General features: G+C 38.2%; 1 protein-coding gene across 8 annotated transcripts in view; it reads left to right on the top strand.

The window, feature by feature from the left end:
• The window catches only part of EHBP1 (EH domain binding protein 1), a 223,812-nt gene that overhangs the window by 143,453 nt on the left and 65,398 nt on the right, over positions 1-14,961 (top strand). For all 8 annotated transcript variants that reach the window (XM_031047567.2, XM_031047566.2, XM_005147433.4 and 5 more), the window contains 2 exons: positions 6,046-6,960; positions 8,811-8,954. In XM_031047567.2, coding sequence (XP_030903427.2) covers positions 6,046-6,960; positions 8,811-8,954 — 1,059 coding nt within the window. The remainder of the gene's footprint in view (positions 1-6,045; positions 6,961-8,810; positions 8,955-14,961) is intronic.

Raw genomic sequence — 14,961 nt, 5'->3', positions numbered from 1 at the left:
AAGAACTGCCAGGAAAAGAAAAAAAAGAAAAAGAAAAAAGACACAGCTTCAATTTTGGCTTCACTGCGGGTTTTTATTAATTTTGGGAAAGTGCAGTTGTTTTGTAAGGTCATAACTGCGGCTCACAGAAGGTATTCAACCTCCTGCAGTTCAAATCGGATGCATTATTGACTCTAGTTTGTCATGGTCTTTAACATTCACAACAAGTGCAAGGCTGGCATTAGAGTTTAATATTTGTATGGCCTACATTACGTGTGAAAGCAGAGGAGAGGGCTGGCCAGCCTTCTGTGATCACTCCTCTGATTTTGCCAATCAGCCCCGTAATTAAAAATATGAAGAGCATAGCTGCTCTTGGATTGGCATATGCAAGACTTCTCTTTCTGCTGCTTTAATGGGTCTGTGTGCATCAGTGCATTGATGTTGCTTTGATGGTGATTTTTATACTTTTAAAATTGACGTTTTACACCTACTTGAATGCTGCACCAGCTGAGTGAAGTGCTGTATGCAGCATGGAAAGTTTAGGATATAAAGCGTTGAGTCAATACTTTGGAAATAAACCAAAATATTAGCAAAATAGTTTATAGCATTGTACTGGGTGGCTGCTTTAAACCACTCTTTGGTTTAAAAGTACTCTTTGTACTTTTTGTCTTGAAAAGGTGTAATAAGTTCCTCTGGGAAAAGTGGGAACTTGGTTTGGAAATCACCAGAAAACTTTTTATTTCTGCTCTCTATTTTAGGCATGTTACAAGCCTCAGTTGGGCCCTAGGGACATGTTCAGAAATTATAATTTTCATGTGAGTCACTGATAATAAAATTGTTCCTGAAGATTGTCTGAAAATTATTTTTAAGGAGCTGACTTCTCAATGCTGTGATTTTATTTTTATACTGTTTTAAAAGCACTAAATTTAATTGGGATGAAGGTATAAAAATATACATTAATTAGGTTCAATATTATATAGCAAATATGACTAAATAATATTAGATCGCAGATATGTGTAATTTCTGAAAGTGCTGTATTAAAATTCATTTGTGTTGAAGGTAATTATATTTTAAGGTGCCTGCACACTTGATGTGCTAGCCAGGGACTTAATTGCCTTTAAAATAGTACTTAAGTATTACAAATAATGAAAGATCTCTGAGCTGCTGTTATCTAATGAGTGATTTGGCCCATAATATATTTTTCATAATAATATGGAATTTTATGATGACCTAAGTAGATTATCAGTGACATCACGGTATTTTCTGTGACCATACGTGTTTTGTACTTCAAGTTTTGTTGAATGCTAATTAAGCTGGATTATAAAAAAAGGCTAGATTATTAATTAAAAGTGGTAGCAGTACAATCAGTCATCTTTTCTTTATGAAACTGATGGCAAACAGTGAACTTCTTAGCTCATCTCTCTTAACAGGATATAGTTCCCAGGACTGAAGAAGTAATGATTGTTGTTATTGTGCAGCTTTTTTCTTTCATCACTTTGCAAGCCTTCACCTGACAGCTACATTGAGTATTTCAGTTGCTTCCTGCAGATTTATTTCCTGGTCTCACACAGTTCTGCCTGATAACCCCACGTGCCCTTGGTTGGAGTGAATGCAGCACTGGCAACAATGGCTGCCTATAAATTCCATGCAGATATGTAACACATTTGACAATGATTCCTCCTAACCAATTAAAATAACATCTATGGATGAACAGGACAATTTTCTTTGTCTGAAGCAGCTGCCTGCCCACCCCCCTCCTGGAAAGGAAACCATAGATTAAAGGTTAACCCATAAGAGTACATCTTTTAGGAGTGCATGACCTTCTTTGTATTTTAATAAAAAAAGAAGAAATCTTAAGAGACAACTATTTCAGTGCAATTACTGTGTATAATTGGACATTGAAATGCACTGTTACAAAAGGCACATCACTGGAGCTTCTTTATAAGACACACTGGTCATTTGCCAAATTGGTGCTGCCGCCGTTGCTGAATAAAAAAGAGTATTTACCTGTGACATCTGATCTTGGCCAATATGTCAGTGTGTTACATAGTTGGGAAATGGTTGGAATACTGCCTGTGGTGCTTGTGCTGACGGATCCCAATTGATGTCTGTCAATCAGCTTGTCAGTAAATTAAAAAAGAAAAAAGAACTTCATCAGAAGATGGGTGAATAGGCTTAGTGTCCTGAATATAAATACGTGTGTGCATATAGGTATTGTAAATTCCGCAATATTTAATTATAGCTCTTAAGAAACCCCCAAACAACTACTTGAGATTACATTAATATCAGTCAGAATTTGAAGATAATTTTGGTACACAGTGCCCACTACAAGTTCAAGTTTCTGTGGGAAACAAAAGAGAAACCAGGATTGGCTTTGAGAAAATTAGAAACATTGCAGGGCTACTTTCCCAGCTGATCCAAAGAGTTGCGTTTCTACTTTAATCACATCTAACTAAAAATGCAGACTTCCCAGTAATGTTAACCAAACGATATTTTTAATATGGTTATTTGATTGTTAGTAAATAATAATTAAAATGTGTTAAAATTACAGCATACTGGCAGTCTTGTCCCTCATCAGGAACAGAAATATTTCATATTGCTAATAACATGTCCTGCACTTTAAAAATGCAAACTACTAAACTACACTTGGCTGGAGCTTGGAGGGGATGAAAGAATGAGAAGTGGAAGGGCACAGCAGTGTGGTTCTAATAATGAACTTCTATTTTAAGTATTTTATTGTTTAGAGAAGCTTGTTTCATTTGAAGGATTATTGTGTGGAAATAGGAATGTATCTTCTGGATGTTCAGCTGGCACTTTCAATTTCTGTGATGCTTTTTTTTATTTTCCTTTTTCCCCCCCAGTTTTTGAATAAATTCCTCAAAACTTTTGAACTTGAGTGATTGTCTTAACAAAATATTTCAAAATAATAATTTTGAAATATACATTTAAGCAGAAGAATTCAGAATTACAGGGATAGCACTGAGTCAAAATGGAATAAATTCCTTACCTTAAAGCTGGCAGCCATATTTTTATGACAAGCACTCATGCTCACTTCTGCTATTTAATACCACAACATCATACACACATATTTAGTTGTGTGCTTAGGAGTTACTTGTTGATCTTGGTGGGATCACGCAGGAGCATAGTTAAACACGCATATGAACATTTGCAAAGTCAAGGCTTTAGTTATGCCTCTGTTTAACAAAGTAATGTGACCTGGAAAATTTACTCTGTTCATACCATGTTACAAACTAGTTAGAAACATTAGGCACTTGTAAATATGCTGGAATATCAAGAAGCTCCAAGCTTTTCTAATAGTGAAGGAGGAATCCATCACTGTTCTGGACACATACAGAACATGATTGCTATTTATAGAACTAAGGACTGTAAAACATTTGTGTGCCAGTCAAGATATCTAATATACTTTAAAAGGAGAGAAGCAAGAATATGTATTGTCCAGAATGTGAAGAAGAGGGGATGGGAAACAAGTATCTGACATCAGTGGGAAACTATTGTGTTTAATCCCAAGCATCACCAGAAGAACTGAGCAGACAGTAAAAAGTGATTGTGGTTGTATCAAGAATACCCATCATTCTAAATTCAATCCTTCTGTAGTAGTGTTACCCATTCTAAGCAAGTGCCTTTCCCAACAACTCTGAAACACTGTCCCCATCTTCATTTTACAGACCCTGGGAGATATTCTTAGGATTTAGTTTTATTAGCATATAAATAAGAAATTAGGAGTATAAAAGAGTTCAGGTCAAGTCATGTCTATGGGCTTTGGCTGCTGTGGATTGCTAAGCCCATCCTTAGGTCCTTTCATTTTCAGATGGTAACTCCTACTACGTGCAGTGTGGGGTAACAGGTTATTTATGCCACTGAATCAGCACTGACCCACTTAATCAAACAAAAAATCCTAGTGTTACCTTTGGTCCACAGGACAACACAGTTGGCTTGCTACACTTTCATACCCAGCCTGTTTTCCTCTGGCATATGAGCATTCACCCATTCTCAGTACCTGCTATGGCTTAGGCTGCCCACACAAATCCCTGCACTGCTCTCCTTTAAGTCTTCTTTCTCTGTGCTCCTCATGTCTGTTTGGTTCCAACTCTCGTCTCCCTGTCCCCCATATCCAGCCTGATCCTGCTCTTCCATCTCTGTGTCCCAATATGAGGTAAATGACAGCTGTCCTTCTTCTGCCATCCATGTTTTTCCATTCCCTCCCACCCATGATTTTCCAGTTATTCTGCTCTGTCTAGAGCTTTGCATCAACAAATACAGCAGTCATGTTTTATACTGCTTCTCATATATTGAAGTACAGCTCTGCTTTTATAAATGGCATAACAAGTCCTCATAATGAACCTTTCCAAGAAATGATACCCCACCAAACACTGGCAGTGATTTTTAGGCCAAATCATTTTGCGCAGGGAGAGCCAGAAAGGCTTAAATTATTCAGATAACTTCTGTGTCTAGATAAACTCTGTGAGTAATTTGTTATGGCAATTTAAAAATTACTTCACCAAAAATGATTTGGCAAGTTGTGTCTGAGCATAAGGGGAAAGCATACAAAATTTCAGGAAGATAAATGCCAGCTCTTGGAAGCAGAGTTTGAAAAGTGGCTGAAGTAAGACCTGTTTGACCCTCAAGTACTGACTGATATTGCGATGGGAATGAGAGAGCCTCCTTTCCTCAGAGCAAGTAAAATAACCGGTCTGCCAGGCCAAACCCACGTTCTAAATCATCACTGAACATTTAGTGTTATGAAAACAAGAGGATAAAAAAACAAATCAGAATTGATTTCTCTTTCTTCCACCCTTCTAAAACTAAATAAAGAAATAGTGTAACACTGAGTTAAAGTTGAAGCTGTGCATGTTTCTGTTTCCTTGAAAAACTGTCATTCATGTCTTAAATTTAGCATCCATTTTTGTTCAAAATAATGTAGGAACAACTGTGAGCATTTTAGGCCCCTTCAGAAGAGGGTGAAAAAGAGCCGTGGAATTACTGGGGGAGGAGAAATCAGAGTGCTTTCACTGAGTGCATCTATGCTAACAGGAGGCCTTTTTAAAGGCTTCCTTGAAACACAATATTGTCTTCCAGGGTTAATCCAGGATAGTAATAATTAATTGTAAATTGAGAAACGGCTTTAATTCTTCAAAACTAGACAAACCTGATGCACCAAGCCCACTCAGAGCTAGCAGAAAGAAGACAATGTGGCCTCACAAAGTGGGAGGCTTGCAAACTATTTAGCTCTTAGAAATGAAAGTGAAGTGGGAATGAAATTCACTCTCTCTTACAAATTTAGCATCAATAAATGTTTTTAAATGCATTTGTTTGCTAGATTAATGTGATGTATGTCTTGTATCAAGTAATCTGTGGTGATGTTCTTTTTGGCTATCTGGACATAGTTTTTCATCAACACAAATCACTGCAATTACATGACCAGTAGAAGGGAGAAGGTTGATCACCAGCGATAAAGCCCAAGATGGATTAGTGTCATGTTTCTTATATCTTTGTTCCTTATCTTAAAAAGGCATCCTTAGTTGCTTTTTTTCCGGGCCAACTCTTACACTTTTTTCATTTGCTTGTTTCCTGCTACTTGAGTGAGAACCATTTGAGATATTGGTAGGTTCTTTAGTGCAAACAGAAGGGCTTTAAAGCTGCAGAGTCATGAACAGCTTTTTACTCATGAAAATGGCATAATTTTGAGTAACCAAACATTTTAGTGTAGTATGGTGTTGAGGTATGTTAAACTATTTAAAACAATGCCGTTTGAATGTCTTTACTGATGATACTGCCTCAATTTACATTGCTATGAATTTACCCTGGGAGATAGTTAGAAGCCATTTGGAAAAACTGATGAGTTGGATGTTGGATTGTGTAACAAAAGATAGTAACTACTGCAATGAAGCCAAAAGAATAATAAATGAGTTGAACCCATACTGTTCCTGTAATACTGGATATGCTTTAGGCTTCTTTATTTTGACTGAAACTTTCACTTGCATTCTTGAAATGTTATGGTATGTAAGAAACTGCTTCATTATAACCTTTATTTTGTCTTTTTTAAAGGCATACGATGGGTTTGCCAGTTTAGGAATATCACGACTGCTGGAACCTTCTGACATGGTTTTATTAGCAATACCTGACAAACTGACGGTTATGACCTATCTCTATCAAATCAGGGCACATTTCTGTGGCCAGGAATTAAACGTGGTTCAGATAGAGGAGAACAGTAGTAAAAGCACATATAAAGTGGGTAACTATGAAACGGACACCAACAGTTCTGTCGACCAGGAAAAATTCTACGCAGAGCTGAATGACCTGAACCGGGAGCCCGAGCTGCATCCACCAGACAGTGGTTTGGCAGACTTTGCTTCTCAGGACGACTCTGTCTTTGTAAATGACAGTGGGGTTGGTGAATCTGAGAGCGAGCATCAGACTCCTGATGACCATTTAAGCCCAAGCACGGCTTCCCCTTCTTCTCGCAGGACTCGAAGTGACACAGATGCACAGAAATCCCAGCAGAGCTCTGGAAGGACTTCTGCATCTGAAGATGTTGGGAAGTGTAGCAGTACAGATACAACACAAGCACAGCCTACAGTGGGAAAGAAGAAATTGCTGATAGCTGACACTTTAGACTTGAGTGACTTGGCACATGTCAGTGATCAAAAAGAGGATGTGTCTCCCACAGTTGCTTGTGAAGATAATGACAAGAAGAGACACCAGAGCTCAGACAGTACCATTGGTTTCTCAGAGCAAGAAAAGCTGGGACGTATAGGATCCACAGGGAGCACAAGAGCAGATCCTGGTTCACCTGTCACAAAGCCGAGTTTATCTCCTACTTCTAAGCTTGGATACTCCTATAATAAGGATGTGGATCTTGCAAAGAAACCACATGCTTCTCCAAGGCAAATGGAATCTGATTCTGACAGTGATGCCAGAACGGCTTTAAATCATGCAGATCAAACTGCAAAAACAGCCCAGGTAAGAAGTTTAAATTGATGCCTATAAATTAAGATGCAGATGCTCTTCGAGTTCTTTCCCCATGTTTGCAGTTTGCACTATATCTTCAATATATATGGTGAGATGAGCAGTGTATTTTTATTGTTGGGCAATAAAGACTTTGATTGAGAAGTAGGTGGTCCTGGAAAAGAGCCGTTCCATGAAAAAAGAATGTATAGGTATTGTCCATCTCAAAGAAGATGACTTCAAGCTTTCTGCCATTGTGTGTGGCAGTACGTTTCTTTTGAATGAAAAACTGGAAAAGAACTTAGCAATTCATTCATCCACATTCAAAAAAAAGTGAAGTTTTGAATACATTAAATATACCTAAGAGACATCAAAATCTTATTTGAGAAACCTCACAGCCTTGTGAACATAGCCACGATGGTGAGGTAGAAACTCTAGAATGTTAAGTTATGATGTGACCTCAAGCATTTTACTTAACCACAATATAATTTTCCTTTCTATAAACATAAGAAATGTATGCCTTCCTACCTTGCAGATCTATTGTGAGGGTGGAAGTTGCATATTATATAAAAGCTAAATATATAAAAAAATGTCCTGTTTACAAAAATGCCCAAGTAAGCTTACAGTTTTACCCCTGTGAAGAGCTTTCTTAAAGTTTTGGCTTTGGCTTTGTGCCATTAGCTCTGATGAAAAAAATAATATAGCCAGTTGTTTCATACTGTGGATTGCCTCAAATATTTTTATGCTTTTCTCTTAATAAGTGCCATAAAGATTAGTTTTATTGCAGGAGAAGTCCAAAGATGGGTGGTAATGGCCAAATATTAGTTCCATAGACAGCTGATTTCTTTCCTTTAATTGGTAGAGTCTCAAAGTTTCACTTCATCATTGTCTTTGTGTACTGGATGAGAAAGGAACAGCCAGACCTGTACAGAATATGGGTAGGAGGAAACAGGATGGAATGGAGAGTGGAGCAGGAAACAGGATGTCTTCTTTATGAAGATTGTCATGTGCAAGGGTATAATAGGCCAAGAAAAAAAGGACTTTAAAGATTGCTTCTCTGTTGTTATCATCTGTGCATTTGGACATGATAATAAAACCTCAGATGTGAGCTTCTGTCTTAAGCTGGGACACTCAGTTGTTGGTTGGAGTCAACCATCTCAACTTCCATGTGGTTGTTGCAGGAGCACAACCTGCAATATCTGTCCCAGCTCTATCTTATGTAAAGGCCTAGAGACACATTTTCCTAGAGTTTCACAGCTGATCTTGACTAAGAAGTCAGCGCTTGGGAATATATGTGTATAGGAGCTGCTTATGTTGCCTGTGCAGAAGGTCCCCTTCTGTTGTTGCTGTTCTGCAGTATAAATCAGTCATGTATGAAGAAGGGACTTTCTCATGGATGTTCATAAATGAAGTAGAAGCAGGTATTTTTGCAGGTGTCTTGCCTTGTGCCCAGCCTTTTCTTGTTCAAATTTTAAATGAACGATACCTATATATGTAGCCAATGAAGCATTATATTTGCATACATATTAAAGTAAATAAGTAAACATTTAACATAGTTTCCATAAAGCCAATTATGTTTTTTCCACAGTTGCAGTTTAAAGGCATTAAATATTGATAGAAATTAAGTTTTAGGGGGAGGAGAGAGAACTCTTATTTACATTATAAAGGCCCGTGACTTTTTTTAATTTTACATTTTGATCATCTTTACTTTTCATTCCTATAGAATGTTCTGTCACCTTGTGAAGCTATAATCCATGTGACTCCTGACCTTTATTATATAGGAAGGCTCCTGGCTATTAACTACTGTATAAACATAAAGTACCCTGAGGCTGCCTTGCTGTTAATTGTATTTCTTTATTTTTAAGCAACGTATGTTGTCAAGACAGGAAGAACTTAAAGAACGAGCAAGAGTTCTGCTTGAGCAAGCAAGAAGAGATGCAGCTTTAAAGGCAGGGAATAAGCAACTAACCAATACGATCATCCCAGCCCGCAATAAGCAGCTGAATGATGTAAGAAATATTGGCCAGTATGGCAGTTTACATAGTTAAATTGATTGTATGTGCATATGCTTTCAGGGGTGGGGGATTTCCTTGTAGAATATTTCTTTCATGCTGAATTGCTCTGATGTGTCATGTTTAGTTCACTTCTAAAGCATGTTTCTCCTGCTGTTACATATAACAGAAAGATGCCTTAGACTTCAGTGGAAGCAGAGGTCTGGGTGCACCTTCTTTGATTGGCACTGCAGTTTCTAATGAGACAAAAACAAAATACTTGGTAAATGATAGTGAAGTAATTTATGCTATTTTTGATTACTTCTCTTTTTTCAGTTAATGTAAATGCATTCCCTGAGCCTGTGATGTCAGCTACTTGCTGCTTCATAAGTGTTGTTGCAGTGAATGAAGCTGCTTGTGACAGTCTTGTAAAAGAGTTAATGGAACAATTCCTTTTTATCACCAAAGTTGATTATGCTGGTGAGATGGGAAAGTGAAGCTGGGGAATGAACTCCAGTGTTGAAGCAGCTATGGTTGCACCTCCAGTGGCCTCCGTGGTGACCTGGAAGGATGCATACTCTCTGGAGATGAAAGCTAATTAATTTTTATGCAAACCTTTGCAGTGTGGGTTTTGTGATTCTAGCTACTGCACATTAGAGGCTGTACTGGCAACTGAGAATGTAAATGTAACTGAAAAATCATGATTCAGAGAAAGGCCTGAATCTTTACTGATTCAGAGCCTAGTGCTGAGGGGCAGATCCTGCTTTTTACATTAATGGAATCATACATTCCAAAAATGAAGACAGTGATTTACGTGTCTGTTTTCATTCTCTGAACTGTCTTGGATCCATGCTGTACTTTTTTTCTCTCTTAGCAATTCCTCTTCCTAAACTGACACTTCTTTTTTCTGTAAAATATATTCATATATACAGACAAGTCTTGTGTGTATAATGATAACATGATATATACGTAGGTTTTTTATTACTTTGTATTTTTATTTGTATTTAATTTTTTATCATTTTGTGATTTTTTTATTACTGTGTATTTAAGCTTTTCCTACTAATATATACTAAGTATACTTTAGTATGAATTTCACTTTGGAATTTTTTTATTAGTTTTTCATAGGCAAACAGCATTAGAGCAGGGATAGTACAGGCAACTGCTCAGGCAGAAACAACTGTAATTAAAGTTGCCTAACAATTTTTATTATAAGCTCCTATTTTCAGAGTTTTACAACTTTGCTAGTATTTCATTGTTTGAACTGAAATTCTCCCCATCAGCTCTCTGCCTCAGGGTAATATTATTTTACTTTTTACTTCAGAAAAACCCTGTTCAGCTGCTTCTCTGTGTTAGGTTGGACAAAACATGGTTTTTATGTTAAAAAATGTCTTATGGGAAGAAGGTTTCATCCCCTTGAAAAATCTTTCAAAGCAATCAAAGTTGTGTTAATAGCACAGGCAGCCTTCAAGTTCGAGAAAGGTGGTGTCAGTAAACATTGTCTGTATGGGCACAGCACAGCAAGAGCATCATTTACTGTTGCTCCCCTAAGGGTCAGGCCCATTCTGATGCAGATCGTAGTACTGGAAAGCAAAACTTTGTCTTCTGGACTCCAGCTCCTGCTGATGAAATCCAAGGAGGAGGAAAAGGAGCTGGCATGCAGATGAGAGATGCTCTGGGTAGGTGACAAGGAAGTAAACGGCAATGTGAAGTTAGACAAAGACGAAGACTGTGTCTAGGCCATGAAAACTAGATGAAGGATAAGAGACTGAGTTTTCAGGGTGAGAGCCAGGATTACGTAGTTCAGGCACTCAAATTACCCTTATTTCATTTATTACAAAAGATGAAAAATGAATTAGAAGGCTGCCGGAAAGGGAGAAGCCATCTTTTAGGGGTGCTCTGCAGAGACAAAGTCTCCCTGCCTCCATCAGAAGCTATTTATGATGTTGGAAAGGTATCGTCAACCCAACATACTCAAGGTGGTAGATTCCTTCATATCTGATTTCCAACCCAAGGTTCTTGGGGACTGGTTTCTGCAAGTTTTGAATGCACCCAGCTGTAGCCAAGTCAAGGACAACTGCACTGTGAACAAATGGTTCTGGCCCCAGTGAAACCGTAGGTGCTGTGTACAAGCAAGTAGTGGTCACTCCTCATTTGCATTGACTGTAACATAAGAAAAACAAAAGCTTCTCAGCTCAGAAGGGTGCTCTACAGATGTAATTTGGAAACTCATAGCTATGGTTATGAAGAGTGCCACAGAAATGCTCTGGAAGAAATTAATTATGCTGTGTTCAGAGAAAAGTTTGCAAGGTTTAGTAGTTCAAACAAGGTGTAGGGCAGGCATTGAAGGTGAAGTGAGGTATTGAACAACACATTCACTGAACATTGTCAGTCACGGCTACTGAAAGCAAGTATCCTGTAGGCAAAAAAAAGTTTGGGTTATGCATTTAAAGACTATACCAAATGAGAACCAGTGCAAGGTTGTAGTACAGCTAGTGTAATGCTGACATTTCTAACTTGTGAGTGCTTGACTTGCCAAGCTTAGCGTTCTAGTGCATTTTAGTGGGAAACATGCATTATGAAAGGGAGGTACCTGTCCTAGAAACTGGTATAGTATTCACATTTCTTACATGATATGTCAATATGTATTAATATATATTATATAAAATTATATGTAATGTATATGTGTCATATACCTATCCATAGATGTGTATGTTCTGAATGAGAATGTGTGTATGCATCAGTATATATAGATATAAGATAAAACACATTGATTTCTGATTTTTCTTTAACATACATTATCTTCACAGAGATGAGACATTTCCATTTGATGTAGTTGTGACAGTTTACTACCGGTCATTGCTTATTTGATTGTTAGAAAATAGCACAGACTTATTTCTATTCAGCATTTTCTGGTCATTAAGGTTAATAATAAGAACTTTGACTGAAAGCCGTGTTGTATGTGTCAGTGTGCAGTAATGTGTAGTAGTGGGTTATCCAAATGAGAGTTGCGATAATGGGAATCAGCATTTAGTGGTGGGAATTGGACTGGGCTTATTTTTGGGATTGATTGAGAGGGATTCAAAATAAAATAGTTTAAAATAGGAAGATCTCATTTTAATTAAGAGAACTTGAAAGAGGTAGTCCAGGGCCAATACTTTTGAAAGTAACTCAAAGTTTGCAATTGCACCTTTTTTGATACCTTCAGGAAAAGAGCTTTAAGCAGCCCATTCTTTCAGTGTGCTCTGAAAATTAGCCAGTTAAGGTAAGCTAAGGCTGAAGAGTCATTAGTTACTTTAGAAAATCTTGTCTCATAGGCCTTGCTGTTAGCACTTGACATTTGTCATATGAGAACTATGAATCGCTGTTTTCTTAGTAAACAAGTGAGAACAATGTACAGTGCGTGCGGTTGTATTGCTGCCTGAGGTCAACAAAAGGGAGGAAATTTCCAAGTCTGTTCCTTGCTCATAAATACAGGTTACTTGGTATGTGCTCACCTGATTTGTTCTGGTAAAAGTCTTTTCTGAAGAAGTGTTCCTATGTCTCTTCTAAGCATAGAGCAAACACCTTAGTAGACCATCTGCAGGCTAAGCTTTACCTTTCCTCTGGTCGATCAATATTGTGTTGGTTTGAGGGTTTTTTTACAATACTCTGGGCTTGTTCTCCTTGTTTTTTAACCTCTTGTGTCTTGAAAGGCAGCTAGTGGTCAGTAATGACTTACTGGCTGTTTTCCCACAATGTGTCCATTATCTTGGCTGTTTGCCCCTTTTTCTTGGATCTTATTGCTTGAGTCTTCTTTTGTGCTTCCATCTTCTTATGTTTGTGCTCTGGGGCTAGGCCTATGTCAGTATTCTCACTTGATTTACCTTTTTATATATATACTTAAACTCAGGAATTGATGAAGTTGTGGGAACAGAAGATTAAAGCACTGTTTTTTTTCATATACCTGTTAACTCAATCCCCTTTTCCTCTGGATTGCATATTTCTCATTGCATCCCAAGCTGTATCTTCTTCCCCTTCTTTCATTTGTATCTTACTGTTCTTTTTTTTTTTTCTCTCACACTGTATTTCAGCTATCTGCCCTGGCCATTTCAGCTCCTTTTCGTCTACTTTTGAACTTTTCTTTCTTAATACTCATTCTCTTTATTCTTCCTTCCCTTGGAAGTCTTCCCTCTCTGCCTTTCTGCCCCATCATTTTCTGTTCTTGTTCAGCTCACCTAATTTAGTCCCATCATCTTCTGCTTGCTTCCTCTATTTATATCATATTCGCCCCTTTTCTCCCACTTCTCCCTTGTTTGCAGTGTGGTAGAAGTTTTTTCACTGTTAGGTCGGTTCATTTGGTGCTTCTCAGAAGCCTTCAATCTGCAAGCTGTATGCATGCCAGCCTGTATGGAGGTATGTAAGCCTGTAGGCAGGTATTTAAAGTCTAAGAGGACACTACATGGATCAGAAACTCCTTGAAAACATGCTCATGGTTTGGGAGGATCATAGACATGTCCTTAAAATTGATGCAGCCTTTTAGAGACTAGAAGAATTAGCTTAAGAGCTCTGTGAACAGAGTTACTGATCCTCTCATGGATCCCTTTCTCTATGGTAGATTTATAAACAGCTCAGCCTTTCTGCTTGCTTTCTTGATGTAGGTGTGCATGTAGTGACTCTTTTACGAGGTGCTTCTGTCATTTCCAACCTGGTATAGCAGCTGTAATCACTTAGCTTTTAACCAGGAGAGCCTTTTTATTAGCTTACTCATTTTTATTTAGCTCACCTTTTCTCATGATGAATATCACACGGCTAGAAGGGGCATATCTGCTCCCAGCAGATGCTGTAAAATATCAGCCTGCAGTGATGGTTGTTAGCAGCGGCAGCTTGGCTGGAATGTGATGTGGGAAAGGCAAGGAGATTGGAGCTGGTCTGTGAAACCAAACTAGCAAAGTGGCAGGCTAGAGGAGACCACAATGAGTTAGAAATATTCAGAATTCACAGGGCTAAAAGGTCTTTCCAGCAGGGAACCCTCACTTCCATGGGCAGTGGAACCCATAATTCTTGAATCTCAGCAGAACTCCACTGTCAGCAAATATCCGTGAAGGCCAGTGGCAAAATGTTCGTTTGTCTTCCTCTCCTTAAATGACTGGTCCACATAAAGAATGGAAATTTACTGCAGCTGTCATTTACTCTGTAAACTAAAATGGCTATGGTTGTGGAGTCTGCATGATTACAGAGAATGGAATTAGGAGTTAAGAAATGCACAGGCAACTTTAATTAACCTCCTTTGTGTATATGCATTATGATGCAGTCTTTAATTATGTGATCACATACTATTTTCCCCAAAGCAATTGTGTCTCATTTAGCTCTGAGAATTGAGGTGATGTAGAAGGCTGTTTGTCCAGAGGACCTCCGTCCTTTTGGTTGCAGAAATTGGAAGGTGTACAGCAAGCAAAGCAGGGATTCCAAGGAGCAAAAGGATGAGGTTACAATTAAGAACTGAACAAATTAAATGTAGTGCTGCCTTTGCCTCAGAGTTCCTGATCAGTGCTGCTAAGTCTTTTGAACCAAAGTTCATCTCAGTGGTCATTAATTGTGTATCCTTCCTTTACGGATTGCCATTTGAGGCAAAGTTTTGATTTGCAGGTGCATTGAGCATCCAGGTTTGTCAGCAAAATCTATCATAGCTGTGCTTGAGACGTATAAAGGGTTGCAATAAAGCTCGGTATACTGAAGAAAACCCAGGTAATAGGTTTCCCATAGCGAGCACCTCATGTTAGATCCTTTTAGCTGGATCTCTCTGTCTCAGTTCTCTTCCGAAGAACAGGGTAATAACACTACCACAGGGTGTTATGAGAGGGGAATGTGATTAATGCTTTTGAGGCACTTAAATACTGTAGTGATGAGCACTGTAGAAAAGCCCTTGAAGAAATTAATAATTCTGTCTGCAGAGAAAGATTTAAATATTGTGGAGTACAGAATTGTGCTACATATTGATGGGCCTACATAACAACAGTGAAAATAAGCTGAAATATTGAACACCACT

This window comes from Melopsittacus undulatus, chromosome 3, assembly GCF_012275295.1.
Source record: "Melopsittacus undulatus isolate bMelUnd1 chromosome 3, bMelUnd1.mat.Z, whole genome shotgun sequence".
Classification (NCBI taxonomy): domain Eukaryota; kingdom Metazoa; phylum Chordata; class Aves; order Psittaciformes; family Psittaculidae; genus Melopsittacus; species Melopsittacus undulatus.
The sequence above is the reverse complement of the archived record's forward strand: the minus strand, read 5'-3'. Positions and strand labels throughout refer to the sequence as shown.